The sequence below is a fragment of the Rhipicephalus microplus genome, unplaced genomic scaffold (assembly GCF_043290135.1).
Source record: "Rhipicephalus microplus isolate Deutch F79 unplaced genomic scaffold, USDA_Rmic scaffold_182, whole genome shotgun sequence".
Classification (NCBI taxonomy): Eukaryota; Metazoa; Arthropoda; class Arachnida; order Ixodida; family Ixodidae; genus Rhipicephalus; species Rhipicephalus microplus.
This window is the reverse complement of record NW_027464753.1, coordinates 61,361-86,706: the sequence shown is the minus strand read 5'-3', so window position 1 is coordinate 86,706 and position 25,346 is coordinate 61,361. Positions and strand designations below refer to the sequence as shown.

At 48.5% G+C, this 25,346-nt stretch overlaps 3 protein-coding genes across 4 annotated transcripts in view; 1 reads left to right on the top strand and 2 right to left on the bottom strand.

Moving 5' to 3' along the window:
* The window catches only part of LOC119163182 (WD repeat-containing protein Grip71), a 119,586-nt gene extending 115,825 nt beyond the window's left edge, over positions 1–3,761 (top strand). For both annotated transcript variants that reach the window (XM_075885525.1, XM_075885526.1), the window contains one exon: positions 3,564–3,761. In XM_075885525.1, coding sequence (XP_075741640.1) covers positions 3,564–3,650 — 87 coding nt within the window. In that variant the 3' untranslated portion in view covers positions 3,651–3,761. The remainder of the gene's footprint in view (positions 1–3,563) is intronic.
* A 6,797-nt stretch (positions 3,762–10,558) lies between these two features.
* On the bottom strand, positions 10,559–12,621 carry LOC142791686 (uncharacterized). The gene has a single exon (XM_075885524.1). The coding sequence runs from the start codon at positions 12,619–12,621 to the stop codon at positions 12,004–12,006; it is 618 nt and encodes a 205-aa protein (XP_075741639.1). The 3' UTR covers positions 10,559–12,003.
* A 2,257-nt stretch (positions 12,622–14,878) lies between these two features.
* On the bottom strand, positions 14,879–16,193 carry LOC142791685 (uncharacterized). The gene has a single exon (XM_075885523.1). It carries the CDS (start codon positions 16,130–16,132, stop codon positions 14,879–14,881), a length of 1,254 nt encoding a protein of 417 aa, XP_075741638.1. The 5' UTR covers positions 16,133–16,193.
* Positions 16,194–25,346: the final 9,153 nt, after the last annotated feature.

Genomic DNA, 25,346 nt, shown 5'->3' with positions numbered 1-25,346 from the left:
GGCCCGGCCTAAATGATTATATGCGGCCAGAGCGCATTGTTGAAATGCGCCAATGCTAATCACTGAGGCCACGGCCTCAACGTCATGTTGCATCTCGGCAGGTGACGCAGTAGGGCAGTTTTTTGTTGCTCCGCCATGCGCTGCAGATCTTATACACTTTTGCAGCCACTGGCACGTTATTTAAATTTTATAAGAGGGGGGGGGAGGGGCTTCCTCCTAGTACATAGCAGTGGTCATGGGCACATTTACTGGCAAAAAGTATCACAGTTGCAGTTACCTAAGCCAAAAAAGTAATCTTGTTACAGTTACATAGTTTACTAAGCAACTTGTTACATTTACAGTTACCATGAAAAAGTAACGTCATTACTTTTTCGTTAACATTTAATGTAAGTTATTGATTATACACCAAATGCAGAATTTATTTAATAAAAGCGTGCGAAAAGAAACAGTGGCGAGTAATGAGTGAAGACGGCGTTCATGGAGTCTTTTTCTCGTATTCTTCAAGGTGCATGACCCCACCCTATTCGAAAAGGTTTGCGTCAGCTGTGCACTCATACCGTTTTTGATACCCCTGTCACACGGTCCATCTGACGTGATTTACAACGAATGACGCTAAGTGAACTCAAAGTCGTTTTACATGTGTATTGTCACAGAATGAAAATAAATACCATAATAATATAATAACTATTGCCTTAGCCCTTCTGAGACTTCGGAAGAAATACAGCTTTATTTAAACTTGCGTGAAACACTCGTGTATTCTCGAAAATACGTTTTTACCAATGAAAAGCTGTTGGAAGAATAGAAACCAAGCGGTTTCACATAGTTTGGCACAGCTCCCCAAAAGAAACGAAGCCAAGTCAATAGTGAAGCAGAGAGCGAATTGAAAACCAACATTGCCGACAATGTGACGGGGCATGGTGACATTCAACTGAAGCATGGTGGTGCATCAAAGCACGTGCAATTGGACAATTAACCCCCGCGATACAGGCAACAACAAGCAGAGAAAAAATAAACATGACACGGGCATAGCCAGGGGGTGGTCCCCCCTCTCCCGAAAAAAAATTCTGGCAACGCGCCTGAAATGTGACCGACGTAGTTTAGTCGTTTTTTTACAAACCCCTCCCCCCCCCCCCCCCCATGATATACTGCGGCATCAAACCGGTCATAAGCTCTTCTAGTTTAAAGTAAGATATTTTGGAACTACAGAATTTGGTAACAATGTAATGCCTCAAGTTTCGCGTCCCAAAACGACGATATGATTATAAAAAACGCCGTGGAGGAAAATTTTGACAGTCTGCTGTTCTTTAATGTGCATTGACACAACACACAACAAGGACCTCTATAGCATTTCGCCTCCACCAAAATGCGAGCGCAGCTGCTGGGGTCGAACCCGCGACGTTAGAATCAACAGCCAAGCACATTAAAGTAGACGAATTACATCGGCCATCTCCCTAACAAGGCCCCGGTGTGAAGACTATGCATTTGATCTGAAATATAATGTGAATAAGTTTTCGGAAATCATTCAACTGACAATGTCGTTTTCGTCTCTTCATGTGGCATGACATTAGTCTCTTCATGTGATAGTGAACAAATCACGATACAGTCGAGCCCACATATAACGGCCTTACTTAAAATGAGCCTTCGCTTAAAACGATCAATATCCTCGTGACGTGAAAATATACATTGGTTCAATGGCACAAAATCGCACTTACAACGAACGTCTCCGAGCGTCGCCGATCGGTTTCAGCCAACGGAGTCAGCGGTCTGCCGACTTCCCGGGAAACCAATTTCGACCATTGATCAGGCATCGACGAGGTTCCCATACATTCTTATTGTTAAACGCCGACCCTGCCTTCGCGCACCCCTAGTTGCCTCTCTCTCCGACCGCTTTTGTTACGCACCCCTCCGTCCGTTGTCCCTCCCCCACCCCCCGCTACTCTGAGCATTCTGCATTGCCAGACGAGGCCCGTGTTTTCATACTGCCACCGATCTTTCAAAGACCGGTTGGCCATGTACCCCGTTTTTGATCCATAGTACTGTCGACGTCGACGGCCTGGAGTGACGAGACCATTTGCCAACATCGTCGGCCACCGACTGTATTCGATAGCTTGCGTCTAATGCACGCGCGTACGCTACCCCACCGACTCTGATTCGTTTCGTGTTTAGGACTTGTTCTCGCTCACTTCGCACTCAGCCCAGCGTGCCTTCCACGTGCGTGTGGAAGCGGGAAAACGGCTGTTAATTTGCACAGAATGAATCGTGAAATATCGAAGTTCGTGAAGCCACGCAAACCCGCCGGCGCAACAAAACGATTTTTGACCACGGCTGCCGATTCTTCGAACACCGCCGCGCACCGATTTAGGCAGCGATGCACTAGAGAGTTTTAGTGCTGGGTACCCAAGCAGCTTGCGTACCCAGGACGTTGGGGCGACGGTATTGCGCATGCGCGAAATCCCAAACAGATGCGTCACAAGATCGCTGGGGCGATGCGTCCGCGCGGCCATAAACAACGCTGCCACCAATGGCCTTCCAGCGGAGATAATCTGCCCTGGCGCATCACGTTACCCGTGATGTAACTCACCTTTACGGTGAGCCAAGCGGAGACTGACCAGAACCACCAGCTTGACACAATTATTATAGCACAAAGGCGCTAAATATCGTTCAGCATGGATCGGCCGCCTTCTAAGATGCCGCCTCCGGCGAAGCAGCGCAAGGGTTTACTTCACGCCCGAGGTGGACATTTTTCTGTTGCGTGAGGTACTGGCGGTGGATCAATAGTGATTAGATTGTTTTCAGTGTGCTTCCTTCATTACTAAACATTAACTGCCATTCACATGCTTAACAGTGCAATACACTCAGACCCCTATATAATGAACCCGGATATAACGAAATGTTAGCTATAACAAAGTAAATGTAACATACAATTGTATTGTATATAGTATTAAGAATATAATGAATAACAAATTTTGACGAATTTTTTGCTTTATAACGAATTTTCAGATATAACAAACTTATTTTCGTGTAAGCTGCAATTTCGTTATAATGTGGTCTGAGTGTACTTCCTATGCAGTTTCTGCAGGCAACAATGATGGTCTCGCTTTCGTATGTATCCTGGCTGCAGTGAAATATGGCATTGTGAAATGACTAAAGACTTCTATAAAAGATGAGATTGCTGTATCAAAAACGGATGATCAACAACAAGCTTACCATAGAGAAAGAATCAATTGTTATGAAATGCCTTATACAAATGAGCGTGCATCCAGCACACCTTTTGGGGGCCTCAGTTGTGTGTTTTGTATTCCTGTACACTCGTGGGTGCCCCCACACCCCCACCTCCTTCTTTTTTTCTTTTTTGGTTGCACCTGCAACAGCACTTTGTAAGTGCCAAAAGTTTTAGATAGTTCTTTTGCATGTTTCCTTTTAAATGTGGTTACAGTTAGTGTGAGTTATAGTGTCGGCTAGTGAAATACACTTTCGCCCGCACAAGCTAGGTAAGTTATGTTGTTTGAATTGAAATTAACTGTTCAGTGCTGTTTAACGATTAGCCATCTGTTATTTTGCAGAAAGACACACAAGCCATGCTTCAGGAAGTGTTCGACGAAGTGGTAACACTGCGAGCGGAGATAGCCGAGCTACGTGACGATGTTTAGTGTACTCTGTGCCTTGTAAATGATGTATGCTTAAAATTTTGTTTTGACTGTGATAAAGATATTCTCGCGTTTTATATTAAACACATAAATAAAAATGGACCATTCTGCAAATTTTTGAGTTTCGTTGTTCTGCATGATTTTGGTGCAACTTGTCGACCACTGCATAATTCATAGTGAATTGATCGATAGTAAAGTTTGGTATGGTCACCATGCAGTCAAAAAAAGCTAAGTGGCCGAAGGTAAGGGGTTTGTGGCAATTCTTCTAAGCAGTTCCCCCTCGCCTAAGCTTTCATCACGCAGTGAAGGAGTGGGTGAGGAGAGTAAAGAGAAAAGAATGATGAAGTCAGTTCAGAGTTGGGATTCATGCCGTCGAGTTGTCTTGATCGTGCATACACGCATACCGACAGACTCTCCCGGTGAAGTTATGTACTTCGTGTCCATATTTTTTGCTCAGAGTTTTAGAAGAGACACATGGTAGTGCGTCGGAATCATTGCATGGTGACAGCACCGGGATCACTGTCGGGACATTGGTGGTGGTGCTAATGACGAGGGTGACACGGGCGGCAGCGCACAGGCCTAGCCGCAGTGCAAGTCATAAATAATTATTCATGTATTCTGTTTTGCGTGACGATCACATGACGATCTGCCAGTCAACCTGGTCTTGTACTTTCTGCTGCCATGTTATACCTGTGAAATTTTTAATCTCATTGGTTTACCTAACTTTGTCTCCCCTTTGTCCATTTGCCTTTTCTGGGCATCCAGTCGGTTACCAGTCATGGGCACATTACCAGTAAAAAATAACAGTGTTACAGTTACTGAAGCCAAAAAAGTAACTCTGTTACAGTTACCGATTTTCTAAATGTAACTTGTTACAGTTGCAGTGAAAAAGTAACGACATAATTTTTCTGTTACTGTATAAAAATCAATTACAAAGCAAATGATACATTTTAATTTATAAAGACGTAGGAAGGCATGCAGGTAGTGAAAGTTGTATGTGACGAAACGCAGAACGATACTGCACAGGGCCATAGTTTTAACCTAAACAATATGTGTGTGGGGGGGAGGCTTCTGTAAACGTGGTTTATTTGCTACGCTGCACTGGCTTGCAACAGCAACCCGCGGCCCATTACCGAACGTTTGCGAGGACATGTGTGACTAATAAACTGATTAACCTCCACTTATTTTTATTTTTTTGCCAGTGTCTACTGAGGATACCACCTGCATAGGAGGTGAAACATCAATCACTTTGTTGATAGTTGTTACGTTAACTCGAAGTAGAGCTTTCACAACCAGTTACAAAGCCATTTTAAATGCTTCAGGCTTTCAGCAGTTCTATGCTACTGTTTTCTAGTCATGTGTCAAACGCGACTTGCTGGAAGCCTCAGACAGAGGAATGTTCCATCGACATAGAAGAAATGGGATACAAGCTCGAGTGACAAAAAAGGTATATATTGTCACGGCTAAAGGCCGGGCAAGAAGACAGAGGACGACGAAGTGATGAGTCTGGACAGCACCCACGGTTGCTCCGAGGGAGACAATGTCAAAGCGACTGCTCTTTTGTTTTGTTAATACAGACCTTGTTTTTCCTGGTCGCACCATCGTCCTGTATCCTGTTATTTTCACGTCGCGACAATATGTTCTCTTCCCCCCCCCCCATACCCCCCAAAAAAATGAAAAGCTGGGGTGGGGGGGGGCACGTGAACTTTGCAAGCTGTTCAATGGAAACATTATTGATTTAGGACGTCTAGTTTTACGAATAAACATACCCTCCAGATACACTTCGCTTGAAACCAGCCAGACAGGTCTTTGTCAAATATGTTTACCTCTAGACATTTAGAGTACAAGTAAACTTCAAACTCTGTCTTCTGCAGGGAAGATATTCCTTTTAGCGACATATCCTCTTTAACTGCGATGAGGGCCGTGGCAAGTCGAAAGATGGAGGAGATATTGTAAAGAACGAAGTAAAAAAAAAGGCAAGCATGTAAAGTTGGTTTTTAACGAGTGTGGCGGTCGGTGATTTTTTCATCAGAACAGAAGTAACTGTAACTGTATTTTTCGTTACATTTACTCAGTAAAAAGTAAGTGTTACAGTTACAAGTTACTCTGAATTAAAAGTAACTAGTTACAGTTACAAGTTACTGAAAAATGTAACTAGTTACTGGTAACGCGTTGCTAGTAACTAGTTACTGCCCAAGACTGTCGGTTACCCTTAATGACCAGTGGTTATCCTGCCTAGGTGTTACGTGCCCGGCCGATGTTTATTTCTTTTTGATTTCAACTATATCCTTAACCCCGGTTTCTTCCTTGGCCCGCTGTGCTCTCTTCTTGCATCTGAAGGTTACACCTATCATTTTCCTTTTTATCGCTTGCTGCGTCGTCTTCAATTTAGGCTGAACCTTCTTTTCCTTCTTCTACGGAGGAGAAACCTGGAGGAGAAACCTCCAGGTTTCTCCTCCGTAGGTAAGTACTGTCAAGATTCAGCTGTTATATACTTTCCTCTTGAGGGTTAGTGGCAGATTACCATTCATGATTTTAGAATGCTTGCTGAATGGGATCCATCCCATCCTTATTCTTCTAGTTATTTCACTCCCATAGTTCGGCTCGCGGTTACATATTCCTTTACAACTTCCAGCGTCTCTCCACCTATCGCAAAGTGCTATTTTATGTCGAGGCAGTTGCACATGACTTTAGTTTTGTGCATATTAATTTTCATACCTATTCTCCTGCTTTCTGTGTCCAGTTCCGTAATCATGCGCTTTCATTCTTTCCCTGAGTTACTTATCAAGGCAATGCCATCAGCAAATTGCAGGTTACTAAGATACTCTCTATTAACTCATATCCCTGACTTTTGCCATTCTAGGGCCCTGAAAGCCTGTAAACATGCAGTGAATAGCATTGGAGAGATCGTGTCTCTCTGCCTTACACCCTTTTTTATTGGGATTCTGTCGCGTTCTTTATGGATAACTATGGCTGCGGATCCACTGTAGATTTCGTTCAGTATGTTTATGTAGGATTCATCAATGTCCCGATTCCTTAGTGTCTGAATCACTGCTGATGTCTCGACTGAGTCAAATGCCTTCTTGTAATCTATGAAAGCTATGTATAGGGGTTGGTTGTATTTCGTGCATTTCTCTATTGCCTGATTTGTAGTATAAATATGAGCTATTGTGGAGTAGCCTGTACGATATCCTGCTTGGTCCTTTGGTTGATTGAACTCTCATGTCACCTTAATTCTATTAGCCATTACTTTTGTAAATAGTTTTTAGAGAATGGTCTGTAAGCTGATCGACATGCGATTTTTCAAGTCCTTGATGTCTCCTTTCTTACAGATTAGGATGATGATGCATCGGCCTGTACCTGAAGCCTCATATAAACAGCTTATATGGAAAATACTTCAATTATGTCGGTAATTATTGTTAAGACTATGTGTATTATCAGAAGCCAATCACAATGCCTCAGTACTGTAATGCAGGCCACCGACTGCATTATTATTCTGCCACTTTGGGACTGAAAAGCTGTTCAATATAACCTGCCCTTTGATGGTCCTAGCGGGGAGATACTGTTCTGTAGAGAAAGCACTACTGCCCTTTATTGACATTCACTATAGAAATATTGCTAAAACAAGTGACTTCGTGTTATACGACATGGATTATGCACTGCCAAAAAGCCCCCGCTGCAACCTCGCGCTGACGTGCTATGTAGTGAAGGTAAAGCAAAGACGGGCCTCATACAACCTTGTGGTTGTTCAGTTTGAAAAATTTGTTCTCCCTAATTACAAAATCTACTCTTTTGAAACTTTCTACTTCTCTCACTGACAAAATATACTATGCAACAATGTAAAAGCCGGATTTTTGCCTTGACATTGCAAAAATTAAGCCACAATACGAGTCAAGCTGCTCTTTTTTCTAACCTTGCCACATTATTTTGGCAATGTTTTCGCTTCATTTGCTCGTGAAGTATGATAATAATTTAATATACGATTATTTAAAGTAGAAATTGTAAATATATTATTGGCAGAAAAAATTGTGCCTTTAAGAAACTGTAAACGTACAACATATTTCATTTTTTCACCAAAGCCAGAAAGAAAGAAAATGAAAAGACAAGTAAATAAACTATCATAGTAATAAAAACGTAGCACCTTAGGATTAAGAAAAAAATTTTTTCCTATTAACAACTCAAACCAATAATAATATATAAATTCTTTCGCATGACAGTCTCACTTGTATTTTTGAAGTGCCCTCTAGGCAACAATGTTTTTTAACGCCTCGAGATAAGTGCCTCTCACCTTCACATATACCTGCACGATTTTTTTAGCGTGATCGGAGATGTTCGGAAATTGACCGAGTACACGTGATATGGAATGACACAAACACACACACCTTGCACATGACGGCAGCGGCAAAAATCAGCCGATAGTATCACTATAGCTGATATCGAAATAATCATTCTACCGTGGGACGTCATAGTTGCTCTACGGAGACTCTACAAACACATGGTAACGGGGTCTATGCAACATACTGGCTTGTCTGCTTAGAAACGGTGTTCAACAAAATTTCAAGTGCTTTGTACTCAACTATTGACAACACACCAGGCTACGTTACATAATGAAGGATGTGTTCGAAAAAAGTTGTTCGCGGATAAGAGTACTTGGTACTCTACTATAGAAGAACATAAAGCTGTCCCGTGGACCTCACGCTCAATGAGTGTGTTTAGACGAGTGTGACCGCTTTGGAGCACTACACGCACTCTACTATGGGAGAGCAGTAAGCTGTCCTGGTTGTGGCCAAGTGATGAAGGAAACTAGGTGGTGATGTTCTCCAGACATTTCGTTTAGAGAAATTTATTCACGGAAGCCGTGGCACTAAGCATCTACTGTTGCTAAAGGGAAACCAAGTAAGGCTAAGCGAGCATAAGTCATCCTTGAAAGCCTCCGTGCTCAATCTGGTTAAGAAGAAGAGTTGAGATGCTGCCTGTTCAAATAGCTTTTCTTGTAACAGGCATTATGAAAAGAACTGCAAAAGAAAGTTGTGCTGCCATTTTATCCTTTAACAAATGAAAGGCAGAGAAAGTTCCAGAAACATTGGGGCTGTGTGAATGTCTCTTACGAGTTCCGCACCAACAAAAGGCTGGTTAAAACAAAGTAAGCAGTGACAGCCAAAGCAATGAATCAACCAACGAATGAATGAATTCATGATTCGTAAAATTCTGTGCGCACGGGAGAGACAGAAGAAAAGAAGCGTACAGGAGTAGCGCTGTCTTTCAACTGAGAAATTTTATGGGAAAAGAGACAATAATAAGTACCGGGGCTTGCCGCCACCAGGTAGCCGAAAAAATGCCAAACTAAAAATGCACAAAAAAACGGGTCCATAGTTTTTGCTCTTTTTCTTTTTTTTATAGATGCGTCATCTATTTCAAGTGTTAAATAATCAAATTCATGGTCACTAAAGTTCATTGACGGCCTGCTGACATATGACTCCCCTTTCCTTTCGATATGGAAGGCTTCTCTGGCTAGCTGCTGTCTGTACAATGTAAGGATCATTGTGTGTTTAAAATAGAAGGAGCAGCCGCACTCGTGGCAATGGTCTATGATGGTAGATGCTCGATCTTCACTTAGGGTGCTTTTACGCTCTTTTAGTCTGATGTGTATGCAATGCGTTTGTAGCACTCATGTCATTTTCAGGCATGTTGACTAAAGGTGACGTCAAAGGGCCATTTTATTGTGGAATAAAATGCTTCTTTGGCTCCTAGTCCCCACCCCCCCAAATTTGTATGGAGGGGTATTTTACTGAGGAAAAATGAAAAGTGTTTTTCGGGGTAATATAACCCCATATATCAATCAATCAAATCAATCAATATTGGTCGAACGCGGAACTATGAAGCGCACGCTAGTGCGTATCGTAAGCAAGGCCGACTCTACCTGTTTTGGATCATGTTGTTGTTGGTGGTGGTGGAAATTTCTCGTGTGCGTGTGAGCGCGACAAGCCGACATACTTCTAGGCAAGGATATATGCTTACTACTATGGCGCCCTGTCACTGACGAAGGGCAACGTTTCTACTGTAGGCACCGCGCCTGCGAGCGCAGTTGCGATTGATTGTTGTCTGTAATTACACGCAGCATTTTCTCACTTTCTTAATTGGAAATCTGTCGTACTTGTTGTAAATCAAGCGTATACAGTTGACTAACTTTTTTCTTGTATTGAGCTTTTCCTTCATTGCTGTTTGTGCAAGACACTGGGCCTTCGGACGGTGCCTGCTAATGTGGCCGTCAGTGCAGTGGAGTGCAACAGTGTTCATGAAACGCGGCACCCTCGGCCAATGTCGTGTGGCGTGGACGACCGTTCTATTAGAGATATTTAGTGTCGCGCATACTTCAGGTTGCCTGTGTGCGCACGATCTCACATTCCTTTGCACTAACCGCCGCACAAGGGCTCACGTACGCGAAGTGTTCGGGGCCCCAGCACGAAAAATATCGTGAAACCCCATAAGGCAAGGCATGGCCGATGAACGCCCGTTAATTCCCACGTACGTTCAGTGCACGTGCTGAAAGGGCTAACTCTATGTCTCTCCTGAGTCATAATGGACGGTTGTTGGCACACATCGGACATTGGATGGATGGTCAATTTTCTTGCGCACAATGGTGCGACGAACGACCCTAGTATACAGCTGGCGGATTTCTGGAGATCTCCATCGGACGTTTGTATGTCCCAAACTCGAGTCCGATTGATGTCCATCGGACTTTCAGTGCCCATTGTGATGTGACGTGAATTCACTTTGCCGCAACACTAAGTGTTGTTTGTGCCTTCCCGGCCAGCCAACCCCGATGCAACACGAAGTTTAGTAAAGGTGTAGAAGTTACGCTTCACTATATTCAACTTTTCAGACTCACCAATTCAAATCGGCTCACGAAGTTCACAACGGTCCATTCTTTTATTTTAAACAAAATCAAAACACAGCAATAAACAAAACCATAAGTAAATTCGGAGCTTCATGACGACTATGCAAAATTGTGTACAAGTTACAACCCATCATTTCTATAGTTGCTGATAAGGTCCCTAGATAAAACAAAATTCCAAGGTAGCGACACCTTTCCCTTTCCTCTTCGCCTATGTTCCTGAAGCGTCCCCTAGGAGGTTTAAAACTTTCATCCAAAAGCGAATGTTTGGGTTCCGTTGCTACGGTGAATAGATGTAAATGAAACAAAATGGAACGAAATAAGACGTAGAATAAACAGTTACCTTTATGAACATAAACGGCACAACACAAGAGCAAGCGGGATGTGCGTTACTCAACCGGCAACGTTGTGCAGTTCTATACTTTACACCACTAGCCATGGCGTCTCGCGTAGTACATTTTAGTTCCACGGCCGCGGTGTTTCGTCCAGTTCCAACTAGTCCACTTCTCCGATTGTGTTTTGTTCGTGCTGTGACACAGTGAACGTGCTTCTTGCTGGATCCTGTAAGTGGCCACAGGGCGTGACGTTGTGACGATTGATTACAACCGGCTTGTGCACACGCAAAAAAAAAAACTATGACCAGACTGGTACGAACACTCGTCCAGCCAACGTTTTTAGCGATGACGTTTTTTTTTAAATGTGCCCATTTGGACAATCGTGATGCCAAGTGATTCTGATGCGGTGCTGGGAACTTCCTGAAAAGTTAGAGTTCTACTGGTGAGGTGTCTCGAAGCAGTGCGTTTCGGCTCAAACGGGAACTGGTCAAGAGTGAAATGTTTCTGAAGGTGCGTTGATTACAACCTACAGCTGCTCTGTATACGTGCATACCAACATGTATTTGTACCAACTGGCATGCACTAGACACGCATTAGACGCGCGCCTGGCGTTTCAATAAAAACCGACAAGTGAACTCGCTTCGCAGATCCGCGTCGACATACGTTGACGGAGTTGCATGAAAGCATTCGCGTGAAATGGTTCATAGTTGCACTTCATGGTGCGCTTCGTCTCGGAAAGCACGAGGTAAGTTGAAGAGAGCGAAACCATTTTCTGTTGTTTACGGCAACGCAGCATTGCTGAAAAACGCAGATGTTGCATTGAACGAGCATGGCGAAACAACCTTGGTCGACTTAGCGCACACCGAAACGCTCCTCCTCTTCAATTTATGTTCTGGCTGTCTTGTGGCTGGTGCCGCGCCAGCGTGGCGGAGCACGAGCGGAGAGAGACGATACGCCCGACAGCTGCTCAGCTAACGAAAAAGGGGCCTCCCACTTTATTCGGGGCAGAATATATACAATCTCAGGGGCGCCACCTGCTAGTGGCAGCCGAACTAAATGACTGAAGGGTGGCGACCTCTACATCTCCCCCCTTGAAGACCAGACGGAAGACGCCAGACACTGCACATCACAAGTTCAGGCGGTTCGGAGGCACAACACGGCGGCCACTACGTGTTCGTGTCACACCATCACTGCGGTCATTGTCTGCAGGGGGCAGTCCAAGGGAATTGGGTGGTTGCACTGTAGTAGTTCGCTGGGGTTCCAGAGGAGGCAGTGTTCGCTGTGGCTCCTGCTCCTCAGACGGCGGTGGTTCCACCCTTGGCGCAGGAGGTGCAAAAGGCACTAGGTGACGCCGGTTGCGCTGTAGGACGCTACCCTGCTCCGTTTCCACGACATAACTTCGTGGTCGGCGTGCTGGGCTAAGCACTGTAGCTTTGACCTGATCAGGTCGTACCCAGACACACTGGCCTGTTCGGAGCGATGACAGATCTTGAGCTCTCCGATGCCTGTTAAAGTCAGCGGCCTGTTTCTGCTTGTAGGCTGCATCTTTTCTCCTCACGTCTTTCCTCGACGGCCAGTGAGGACATAACTGGGAGTCCTGTTTCGGCACTTTGGTTCGAAGTTGTCGTCCCATCAAGAGCTGGGCCGGGCTGAAGCCATCGACTCCGGGGGTGTCCCGGTAGCTGAGCAAGGCCAGATGAGGGTCTGTTGCTTTCCGAAACAACTCCTTGATGGTCCTGACCATTTTCTCCGCCTCTCCGTTCGATTGCGCATAGTGCGGGCTGCTGGTGACGTGGTCAAAGCCGTAAGATGCCGCCAATGCTGCAAACTCGCGTGAAGAGAACGGTGGACCGTTGTCTGATCTGACTTCTCACGGAATCCCATGCCGGGCAAAGATGCTTTTGAGAACGTCGATGACTGCCTGAGCCGTTGTGCTCCGCAAGGTTACAACTTCAGGGTACCTGGAGTGGTAGTCCACCACCAAGATGAATGTCTGGCTGCGGAGGTGGAACAGGTCCACGCCGACAAGTTCCCAGGGACGTCCAGGTAGGACCGTGGAGACCAGGGGCTCTGCAAGGTTCACCCGAGTGGAAGCACATTGCTCGCAGTTAGTTACCAGAGAGGTAATGTCTGCCGAAATGCCAGGCCACCAAATGGACTCTCTAGCGAGAGCTTTCGTCCTGTTGATGCCTTGGTGTCCTTCGTGCAACAGTGTCAAAACAGCCGGCCGAAGAGAATGCGGGATGACCATTCTGGCACCTTTCAGTAAAACACCGTCGCAGACAGAGAGCTCATCTGCTGCTGAGGCATACTGGGAGAGGTGCAGTGGCAGTTTGGACTTCTGTGGCCAACCATTCTGGCAGAAGGAGGTGAGGGCTCTGCATTCGCCATCGGACTCTTGTGCTTGTCGCACGTCCTCTGGGCTTAGTGGCAAGGCGGCTTCTGACATGCCGCTGACCACTTGAGCTGCAAACAATTCGTGGCACGGTGTCCAGGGGAAGGGACGACTTTTGGGTGATGCGTGACAAGGTATCTGCCGTAGCTAACAGCTTTCCTGGCACGTGGAGCATTCGGAACTGGTATCTCATGGTCTTTAACCTGAGCCTCTGTATGTGAGGCGGCAGCATGTCCAGCTCCATCTTGCCGAAAAGAGAAACGAGTGGTAGGTCATCTGTCTCAACATCGAAGGTGATGCCGCGGACGAATTCGTCAAACCGTTGGATAGCCCATGTTGTTGCCAACGCTTCCTTTTCTGTCTGACTGTAACGCTGCTCTGTCTCGGTCATTGATCTCGAAGCAAACGCAACTGGGCGGCGTTCTCCAGAGGGCTGTGTCTGCAGCAAGACTGCGCCCAGTCCGAATGAGCTTGCGTCAGCCAAAACTGTGGTGGCGTATGATGGATGGTACTTGGCCATGCAACGGTCTGATGTCAGGAGTTCCTTGATTTTCTCGAATGCAGCATTTTGTTCATGCTGCCACACCCAAGTCGCAGACTTGTTTAGAAGTGCTCTGATGGGAGCTGTGACCTCTGAGATGCAAGGCAAAAACCGGGCAAGATGGTTCACCATTCCGAGCAGTCGCCGGACACCTGCGATGTCTGTTGGAGCCTCCGTGGCTTTGATTGCTTCGACCTTGTCTGGACTTGGCCTGATGCCTTGTGCTGAAACGATGACTCCTAGGAAGGAGACTTCGGAGACACCAAAACGACACTTGTCTTGGTTCAACGTGATGCCTGCTTTTGCAAGGCGAGACAGCACCTGGTTCAGTCTGGCATCGTGCTCCTCGCGGGTGCGCCCAAAGACCAGAATGTCGTCTATCATATTGGCGACTCCTTCCTGGCCCTCCAGGATCCTGGCCATCTGTTTTTGGAAGTACTCCGGCGTGGAGGTGATGCCTAAGGGGAGCCGGCAGAAGCAGTATCGGCCAAATGGGGTGATGAACGTTGTGGGCTCTTGGGAGTCTGCAGATAGTTTAACCTGATGAAAACTGGCTGTTGCATCCAGCTTGGAGAAAACTGTTGCGTCGCCAAGGAGGCCAAGGACTTGCTCTACAGTTGGTAGGATGTGGCGTTCCCGAAGGACAACCTTGTTCAGCCGAGTCAAGTCAACGCACAGCCGGTAGAAACCATCGGCTTTCCGTACTACAACGAGACCAGAGCACCACGGGGTTGGGTTGTCGACCCTGCGGATCACGCCTCCTTCCTCTAGTTTGTCAAGCTCGTGACGGACGACCCCGCGTAGCGGGATGGGAATCCTGCGAGGCACACTTGGGGAGAAGGGTACGGCGTCAGGTCTCAGAAGGATAGTGTACTCGTCCTTGAGGGTGCCCAATCCCTGGAAGAGCTCAGCACGCAATGTTGCTTTCGGAGTCTGAAGTTCGTCGAGAAACTTTACAACTTCCAGAGCTTGAAGCGCCGGCAGTCCAAGAAGAGGTACGGTGAGAGACTGGATCACGTACAAGCGCTGAGAGCTCATTTTCCCGTGCCACCGAAGTCTTGCCATCTACGAACCCAGCACGCGCAGCGGCTGACCGCCAGGTCCGGTGAGCAGGCTGTTGACGGGGTCGAGCTTGGCCGGCAATGCAGGGAAGTCGCTCGGAACGGCGGACACCTCGGCTCCGGAATCGACCTTGAACTGCGCTGTGTAGTTGTCAACGGTGATGTCGACGAACTTTGCCGCGGCGAGCGTCCCGACAGCGTGTAGCTGAATGGAGCCGAGCTCCTGTTTTGCCTGCCGCGCGCGGCACACTTCCGCAAAGTGTCCTTTCTTTTTGCAGGAGTTGCAGACGGAGTTTCGAGCAGGGCAGTTAGAACGTGGATGTGGCGCGCGGCCGCAGAATTCACATGTTGACGGCTGGCAGGAGCGCTCTGCTTTCCGCGGGGGCGAAGGCCGCTTATCGTAGTTGCGGCGGCGAGAGGCGAACTTCTTATCTCGTACGGCGTCGAGGTGTAGCTCGCGGGAGCGCTCTGCGCAGTTTTGAGGCAACGTTTTTTCTTTGTCGGCGTCTTCTGATTGACGGGCCTGCATCCGTGCTTCTTTGAGCGTCAACTTCGCGTTCCGGCAAAGCTGGTCCGAAAGGCGCGAGTCGCGGAGGCCGACGACGAATCTATCGCGTACAAGCCTTTGCTCCACCTCAGCTGACGGATAGTTGCACCGCTTCACCATTCTACACAGTTCGGCGTAGTAGGCGTCGACGCTCTCGTCGGGTAACTGAACACGCCGGTGAAAACGCGACGACTCGTACAGTTCATTCACCGGATGCACGAAGTGGTCGGTGAAGCTGGCGGCAACCGCTTGAAATGAGGCGAGTGATGCGGTGTCGAGCGAGAACGTCTCAAGAAGTGGGCGGGCCTCCGGCCCCATGCAGTACAACAACGAGCGTACCTGCATGTCGCCGGATGCTTGAGTCAGGCCGGAAACGACGGCGTAGTCCTCGTAGCGGCTGAGCCATGCTGGCCAGGTTCCCGGGTTCACAAAGTCGAACGGTGCGGGCGGCTGGAGGTTGAGGCTGAGCTTTTTCGGCGCCATCGTCGTGCGGTACGGGCGAGTTCGCGATGAGGGGGCGTTACGCAGCCACTTCTGACACCATGTCTTGTGGCTGGTGCCGCGCCAGCGTGGCGGAGCACGAGCGGAGAGAGACGATACGCCCGACAGCTGCTCAGCTAACGAAAAAGGGGCCTCCCACTTTATTCGGGGCAGAATATGATGATGATGATGATGATTAAAGGCCTCCCCTTTGAATCGGGGTGACGGCATGCGCCATCTAGCCTACCTTAATAGTTCGAGTTTAAATTCTGTCCCTCAACTCGGATGCCTTTTTAATTTTGCCCAGCCGCTACTCTTGGCTGGGATGTTATTTTATCGACTTCTCTGCTTTTCCTCCACCAATACTCCAGCCGCTGCTTAGTAATACCTACTGCTGACCAGTTAATGCTTCCATCAACCGCGAAGCCCAGCGCCTCAGTAAGTGTTACCTTCCCCCCATTTCTATCCGGCTGAATCTTTTGACATTCCATGACTATGTGGTCGATTGTTTATTTATGCCACATCCAACACATGTCTCATCCTGTGACGAATATTTGCTCCTGTAAGTTAGAGTTCTCAAGCAGCCAGCCCGCGCCTCAAAGAGCAACGCACTACCTTTATTGTTGTCATAAAAGTTCTCTTTCCGGATCTCTTGTTTGCTTGCCTTGTAGATTCCCAGCGATCCCTTCTTTTCCATCCTCTCTTTCCACATGAGCGTCTCTGTTTCCCTCACTTGCTTTTTAACTGGCCCCCTTTGCTTATTTGCCGCGGTCAAGTTATATATACAATCTCAGGGGCGCCACCTGCTAGTGGCAGCCGAACTAAATGACTGAAGGGTGGTGACCTCTACACTGGCTACGATTTTGTCTTTGGTCACGGCGAGAATCCGGCTGGAGCCATATGCGCATGCGTACTCGTTTTGAACATTTGCATAATAATAAATAACACCACCAGCCATTTGCAAGATCACGTGCAAGTAATGCATTAATTACAGACGCGGATGGCAGAGAAAAAGAGAAGTAATCGAGGGAGTGAGGAGGACGGCTCGAGAACAATGAGTGACGCTACCTTGTTTCATCTAGGGACCTTAGTGGCTGACCGATCGCAGCGCCATATAGTTAATTTATATGTTAATATAAGTTAAGTATATGTTAATTATAATAACATATAATTATAGTTATATAGGTAATTTTAGGAAACTGTGATGCCAATAAGTCAACTAAGAACGTTCTCTGGCTTCAGCCAGGCTTTCTATTGTGGAATGACGTCGTTTAGGTTTTGTAGTCGTGTGCATTTCGTGGGCATACGATTCGTGTCGCGTGCTTTTGTGGCATCGCGTCGTTGCAGCGGGTTTGTCAGTTTGCCTGTGACGTTGGCAACACCAACTTTCTGAACAAGCGATTCGTCTTTCTATTATTTAACCGACACTGAATGCGTTTGAAATAAAGAGTGTTGATATATAAGCATGTAAGGTGTCGTGCCCTCCTGCTGCTGAGCTCAGGGACGTGGGCTCCATTACCGCTTGACATCTCAATCGATGCGCACTCTGAAGAACCCCCGCCTGCTAAACTTCAAATGCACATCAAAGAACCCGTTCACTAGCCCCCGTCGCTAGAATTTTCCAAAATATTGCATTTTTAATACACAACCACACGTACAACATGCATTAACAGTGTTTGACCCCTTCTGCCTCTTCCACCGGGCCCACCCTTATCCATGAAAACATTTCTGGCCAGGCGCCTGAGAGAGAGATACCTTTCTATATCGGCCCCTCTCCTTCTTTGGCTCCCCCTAATTCACACATCATGCTCGATTTTCCTCCACTAACTCGCTAAACTATATATATATATATATATATATATGTATTGTTATGGCGTTTATTAGCCGGCACACAGCGAGTCTACACAATGGCGACAGTAACAGCCAAGCACGGACTCTCTGCGCGAGCGGCGTTCTTTTTGGGCAGACCCACTAGTAAGCACTTGAGAGTTCGACCCATTTCAGTGTTCGGCGGCTTCTCTACAATTACCCCGGGGTCGAAGAGGGAGCCGCCTGGCGACCTAACAGCTTGTCACTACGAGCGGGTCATAGTAAGCCTTCAGGCGCTCCACGTTGACTATGTCGCGCCCACGGTGGCGCATGTCCGAAGATTGTTCAATTGGCTCGATAAGATAGTTGACCGGAGGTGTGCGCTCGATCACACGGTAGGGACCTTCATATTTCGGGAGTATATATAGTTTGGAAGAAAGGCCAGCTACAGAGGTCGGGATTGAGAGCCATACAAGGGAACCAAGAAGGAACGTTGGCTCAGAAGTGGCGGAGCCATCACGAATACTCTTCTGCCGCTCTTGCTCATGCGTCGTAAAATTCTTCGCAAGCTCGCGACACTCTTCAGCAAGCCTGGCGGCCACGGAAATAGGTGTACAATCAGATGGATCCGGCGTGTACGGGAGTATCGTGTCGATGGTGTGGCGGGTGCCTTCCGTACAGCAAAAAGGTGAAAAATCAGTCGTGCTTTGAGGGGCGGTGTTGTAGGCGTAGGTGACGAAGGGCAGTATGGTATCCCAATTCGTGTGGTTGGCGGCGACGTACATCGACAGCATGTCGCCGAGAGTGCGGTTAAAGCGTTCGGTCAGGCCATTCGTCTGCGGGTGGTAAGCAGTAGTTTTGCGATGGACAGAAAGACACTCAGTGAGAATGGTGTCGACGACTTCTGACAAGAAGACACGGCCTCGATCGCTGAGAAGCTCCTGGGGTGGACCTTGGCGCAGTATGAATCGATGTAGTAGGAAGGACGCAACATCACGCACAGTAGCCGCAGGGAGAGAGTCGGTTTTGGCGTATCGCGTTAAATGATCTAAGGCGACGATGGTCCAGCGGTTGCCAGTGGACGTCAGAGGGAGTGGTCCATACAAATCGATACCTATGCGCCTGTCACAGAACGAGCGCTAAACAAGAGCGCGCCGCCAAATCCTTGCGACAACGGGCGGGAAAAACGCTGCGAGGTAAAAAAAAAAAAGAAAGCAAACATCCAAGGCTCCCGGGCGCGCGCTCTCCCCGCAGAAGCATGGCTTCGCAGACGAACCTCCTCACCCCACATCGGCGGCCCAGCAAGGCCGCGATTTTTCTAGAACGAAGGAGGCGGGGTCAGACCGAGTGAATCATTCTCCGGAGAGGGCAGTCGAACCGTCTCGTGCCTCTCCCCAGCCTTCGCTGCGCATCGCGCCGACGAAATGAGGAGAACGTTCTGGAAGGTGGCGCGGAAAGTATTTAATCGAGCGGCCGAGACGAGAAATCAGGAGAAGACGGAAAGTTAGCGCCGGAGCGCGTAGGGATTCCGCCGTGGAGTCGGCGAAGGTTCTGCCCGTAGTGACAGAACAGGAGGAGACGGAAGTGAGCGCCAGAGTGCGTAGAGATTCCGCCGTGTAGTCGGCGAAGTTTTGGTCCGTAGGGACGGCTCGAGCTACAGGCAAGAGCGTGGGTTTACCGCTATTGAGCGAGGACGCGTGGCAACAGCTGCGTGTGTGAAGCCGACGTCTTCGGGCGAAGAAGTTGAAGTTTGAAGAGTGGCCAATTGAAGACGGGAAGTTTCCTGGAAGAGAAACTTCGAGAGCTGCGGAACGACAACAACGCGGGACTTTGAGTGAGTGATCCTCGGAAGAGTATCATTCAGACTTTTGTTCCAAGGACTTTGGACTGAATAGGTTTTCTATCTCTTTAGTCCTTAAGTGTCTTGGATGTTCAATGCATGCGACTGCATTGTGGTGCGTATTGTTGTCTGTGTCCGTTGTTTCAAGTGTGGCTGATTGTATTGTGTAGTACGTTGATTGATTGGTTTGATTGGTGACATATTGTATGTAACTAGTGTGGAGTGTGCATTTTTGTGTATTGTTTTCGATCTGCCATTATTGAGAATATAATTTGTTTGTTTATCAACTCTCGGCTCTGACTTGTTCTTTAAGCCACAGCGGGCGTCCGCTGGCGCACCAATAAGGACCACTTCTGAATTGTCCACGCTTTCGTGGTGCGGTTCGGGGGGCCCATACTTCGGCTCTTGGAATTAGCCCGGCGATCGCCTCCCTAATAACGGGACAGGTGTGACAATTAATCTGGCGTCCGCGACAGGACCTTTTGGTGCACAGTGTGTCCAAAGTAGTGAGAAAGAGCCTCGAGTTGTTGATAGTGCTATCAGAACGATTTTGTGTGTTGTTCAGTGTTCTCGTTAACGAGTGCAGGGGAGTGTTCCGATAGACTGATTTAGGCAGATACTTTTTGCACGCGGCAAGGTTTTATTTGCGAGTTGCGAGACACAATGGATCTCGAAAAGTTAGTTGCGCTTGGTGAGAAGATGGGTCTTTCCGGCGCCGAACTACGGAAATGGGTAAGCCAGAAGGAGAAAGAGGCGGTGGAGAGAGAGAGGTTGGCGGCAGAGAGGGCCAAGGAAGAAAAAGCAGCTGAGTTGGAGAGAGAGAAGCTGGCCGCTGAGAGGGCGAGAGAAGAAAGAGAGGAAAGGGAGCGGCAGCGGCAGCACGAGATGGAACTCGAGCGGCTCCGTTTGCAACAGCGAAGTGAAACTCCCGTCCAAGCTAGAGTTGAAAGCAGCGAACGGGAAGATCACGGCTTCCGCTTGAACCCAAGCAAGCTGCTCGTAGCGTTTGATGAAAGGAAGGACGACCTTGACGCGTACCTTCACCGATTTGAGACGATTGCGAAGAGCCAGAATTGGCCGGAACATCAATGGGCAACTGCTTTGAGTACCTGCTTGAGTGGTGAAGCGCTCAGTGTGTACGGTAGGCTGACGCCGACCGATGCAGCCAACTACGCAAAGGTGAAAGCTGCTTTGTTAAAGCGATTTAGATTCACTGTGGAAGGATTCCGGGACAGATTTCGGACAGGAAAGCCAGCTGATGGTGAGACGGCTACGCAGTATGCCGCCCGACTTTGCCATTATTTCGACAGATGGATTGAACTTTCAGGGACAGCGCAAGAGTACGATGAGCTTAGAGAGCTGCTAATTAGAGAACAATTTCTTACTAGTTGCCACCCAAGCCTGTCACTGTACTTAAAAGAGAGGAGAGCTAAGTCACTTGAAGACATGCTTGAATTGGCTGATCAATTCTTGGAAGCGCAAGGTGGCACTAATTTGGCCAAGGTAAAGAAGGATTGTCCCGATGATTCGAAGAAATGGGCTCCCGAAGAAAAGAAGCGTGCACCAGAGAACATTCCGCGATGTTTTCTGTGCAACCGAGTGGGTCATCGCGCGAAAAACTGTCGAACGATCTTTACGAGCCCTACGGCAGTAAAATGTTTTAAGTGTGGTCAGACTGGGCACAAAGCAGACGTTTGTCGGAACGGAGTGAGTCAAACTCACCAGGTATCCTGTGTGCAAGTGGCACCGAAATCAGATAATAATGCCGTCACTGATAGATTCGTAGAGTTGAAGAATGGGGAGAAAATTCCTATTGTGGGTGCTGTCATGTCAAAACAGCCAACCGGTGTTACGAAAGGAATGCCAACGCTGCCTGGAAAAGTTGCGGACAAAAAGATTACGGTGTTAAGAGATACCGGCAGCTCCACTGTTATCGTGCGGAGAGATTTGGTACGGGAAAGGGAGTTGACAGGCAGAACGAAGCCGGTTTGCCTAATTGACCGTACGGTTCGGATGCTTCCCGAAGCAGAAATTGAGGTTGAAACCCCGTACTTCAGCGGGAAGGTTACTGCTTTATGCATGACGACCCCCCTGTATGACCTTGTCATCGGAAACATCGACGGGGCGCGAGGGCCAAGTGATCCAGAATGTTTGGGAGAAGTCCCGAAGATAGAGCCCTCGCCAACACAGCGGCCGCGAGATACAGTGGAGGAGCATCCCGTGACGGATCTCACTAGAGCCCAAGGTGAAGCTGCGGCGCAAGAGACAGCGAAGGAGAAGACGATCGGGTCGAATAAGTTCACGGGCCGAGCAACCGGACTTACGTCGGCACGACCTCAACCGACCGACAGTGTAAAGGAGACGGAGTTGGCCAGCCGGGCAAAATGTAGAGGCATGATCAAGCGGGTAAATAAACAGACAGGACCCGTCGAATGTAATGACGCGTTAACGGTGTCGGAAGAGACAACGATGACTGAGACGACGCCTCAGATATCGTCGTTGGAAAGGGCTCGCCGAAAAAGAACGTGGAAGCACAAGAAGAGATCGAGCGAGCACCGCAAAAAGGGGCGCAAGCGCTGTTCGAAGTATTCAGGATAAGTGCTGAGGTCGAATCAGAATGTGTTTGGCAGTGTTGAGTGCCATATGTTGTGTTAACGTTGTGTTATCCTGTGTCACAAGTGTCAAAGTGTTGTGCTGTGATGTGATGTATAGTATTGGACCATTGTTGTAATGAGAGAACTTTGTACATTTGTATTATTGGGAATGTGTGGTGTAGTGTTGTACTCATGTGCTTGTGGTTGTGTTTTCGCGTGTGGTGTAATTGAATTACAATGTACAATTGTATTAAGTGATCTATTGTGAATGTGAAGTGTTATGAGCGACTGATGGTGTTACAGTCTGTGAGAGTGTGTGGTGACTTTTCGCGCTCGTTTGTGTGGTTTTGAATATTATGAGATAATATTCTTAAAGTGGGGGGCAGTGTCACAGAACGAGCGCTAAAAAAGAGCGCGCCGCCAAATCCTTGCGACAACGGGCGGGAAAAACGCCGCGAGGTAAAAAAAAAGAAAGCAAACATCCAAGGCTCCCGGGCGCGTGCTCTCCCCGCAGAAGCATGGCTTCGCAGACGAACCTCCTCACCCCACATCGGCGGCCCAGCAAGGCCGCGATTTTTCTAGAACGAAGGAGGCGGGGTCAGACCGAGTGAATCATTCTCCGGAGAGGGCAGTCGAACCGTCTCGTGCCTCTCCCCAGCCTTCGCTGCGCATCGCGCCGACGAAATGAGGAGAACGTTCTGGAAGGTGGCGCGGAAAGTATTTAATCGAGCGGCCGAGACGAGAAATCAGGAAAAGACGGAAAGTTAGCACCGGAGCGCGTAGGGATTCCGCCGTGGAGTCGGCGAAGGTTCTGCCCGTAGTGACAGAACAGGAGGAGACGGAAGTGAGCGCCAGAGTGCGTAGAGATTCCGCCGTGTAGTCGGCGAAGTTTTGGTCCGTAGGGACGGCTCGAGCTACAGGCAAGAGCGTGGGTTTACCGCTATTGAGCGAGGACGCGTGGCAACAGCTGCGTGTGTGAAGCCGACGTGTTCGGGCGAAGAAGTTGAAGTTTGAAGAGTGGCCAATTGAAGACGGGAAGTTTCCTGGAAGAGAAACTTCGAGAGCTGCGGAACGACAACAACGCGGGACTTTGAGTGAGTGATTCTCGGAAGAGTATCATTCAGACTTTTGTTCCAAGGACTTTGGACTGAATAGGTTTTCTATCTCTTTAGTCCTTAAGTGTCTTGGATGTTCAATGCATGCGACTGCATTGTGGTGCGTATTGTTGTCTGTGTCCGTTGTTTCAAGTGTGGCTGATTGTATTGTGTAGTACGTTGATTGATTGGTTTGATTGGTGACATATTGTATGTAACTAGTGTGGAGTGTGCATTTTTGTGTATTGTTTTCGATCTGCCATTATTGAGAATATAATTTGTTTGTTTATCAACTCTCGGCTCTGACTTGTTCTTTGGGCCACAGCCGGCGTCCGCTGGCGCACCAATAAGGACCACTTCTGAATTGTCCACGCTTTCGTGGTGCGGTTCGGGGGGCCGATACTTCGGCTCTTGGAATTAGCCCGGCGATCGCCTCCCTAATAACGGGACAGGTGTGACAGCGCCCAAACGGACGTTCAGGGCAAGGTAATGGTTGCAGACCGGCTGGTGACATGTGTGCGGACGGTTTGCGGCGTTGGCAAGCGAGACAGGAGCGAACGAACTGCTGGACGTAGCGGTACATCCCGCGCCAGAAGTAGCGTTGTCTAATGCCATGGTAGGTTTTGAATACCCCAGAGTGCGCGCACTGTGGATCAGAATGGAATGATTTACATATCTCCGACCGCAGACTGCGGGGTATCACGAGTAGCCACTGCCGGCCATCGGCGTCGTAATTGCGCCGGTGTAGGAGGCCGTCCTGAATGGCGAAATGGTGAGCTCGACGACGCAAGGCACGCATGGATGGCGTTGTGGACGGATCAGAGAGCAAGTCGATCAGTTGGGCGGTCTAATTATCCTTTCGCTGTTCGGTAGCGATGATGTCAACTATAATGGCAGAAACAGCAACCGAGGATACTGAGCAGAGCACGTCAGCTTCAGGCAGAGGGGAGCGCGAGAGGGCGTCGGCATCAGCATGCTGGCGTCCGTTGCGGTAGAGCACGCGGATGTCGTAGTCTTGTAAGCGAAGAGCCCATCGGGCGAGGCGGCCTGAGGGATCTTTCAATGATGACAGCCAGCATAGTGCATGATGGTCGGTGACTACATCGAATGGGCGACCATACAAATAAGGTCGAAACTTTGTAAGAGCCCAGGCGATCGCCAGGCACTCTTTTTCCGTGACGGTGTAGTTTGTCTCGGCTCTCGTGAGCGTACGGCTTGCGTATGCCACAACATAATCCGGGAATCCCGGTTTGCGCTGCGCTAGGACAGCGCCGAGGCCTACACCACTGGCGTCCGTGTGCACCTCTGTTGGGGCCGTATGGGGTCGCAGTGGCGGAGAATGGGAGGAGACGTCAACAAATGGCGGAGCTTCAAGAACGCGTTGTCGCACTCTGACGACCACGAATTGAGGGGCCCGTTACTTCCAAGAAGCTTTGTCAGCGGTGATATAATCGTGGCGAAGTTTCGTATGAAGCGTTGGAAGTATGAGCACAGGCCCACGAAACTACGCAGTTCTTTGACGGACGCAGGTTTTGGGAATTCGGCCACGGCCCGAAGCTTGGCTGGGTCAGGTAGAATGCCATCTTTGTACACGACGTACCCTAGGATGGTAAGTTGGCGTGCTGCAAAGCGGCACTTCTTCAGATTTAGTTGCAAGCCGGCATCGCTCACACGTGCGAAAACTTCTTTTAAACGTTGGAGATGGGTGGAGAAATCTGGAGCGAAGACAACAACATCATCAAGGTAACACAAGCACGTGTGCCATTTCAAGTTGTGCAGAACGGTGCCCACCATACGCTCAAATGTCGCAGGTGCATTACACAGACCAAACGGCATGACGTTGAATTCGTACAAGCCATCGGGTGTGATGAAGGCAGTCTTCGGTCGAGCATCATCAGCCAGGGGTACTTGCCAGTACCCCGAGCGCAGATCGAGAGAAGAAAAAAATTGGGCACCGTGAAGGCTGTTAGTTGCGTCGTCGATGCGCGGCAGTGGGTAGACATCCTTGCGAGTGATCTTATTGAGCCGTCTGTAGTCCACACAGAACCGCACAGAACCATCTTTCTTCGCAACAAGAATAACAGGAGACGCCCATGGACTGTCCGAGG

What these genes read in the sequence shown, in the direction of transcription:
- LOC142791686 (XM_075885524.1), bottom strand. Translation starts at nt 12,621, where the DNA reads ATGGTCAGGACCATCAAGGAGTTGTTTCGGAAAGCAACAGACCCTCAT.
- LOC142791685 (XM_075885523.1), bottom strand. Translation starts at nt 16,132, where the DNA reads ATGCCGTCACCCCGATTCAAAGGGGAGGCCTTTAATCATCATCATCAT.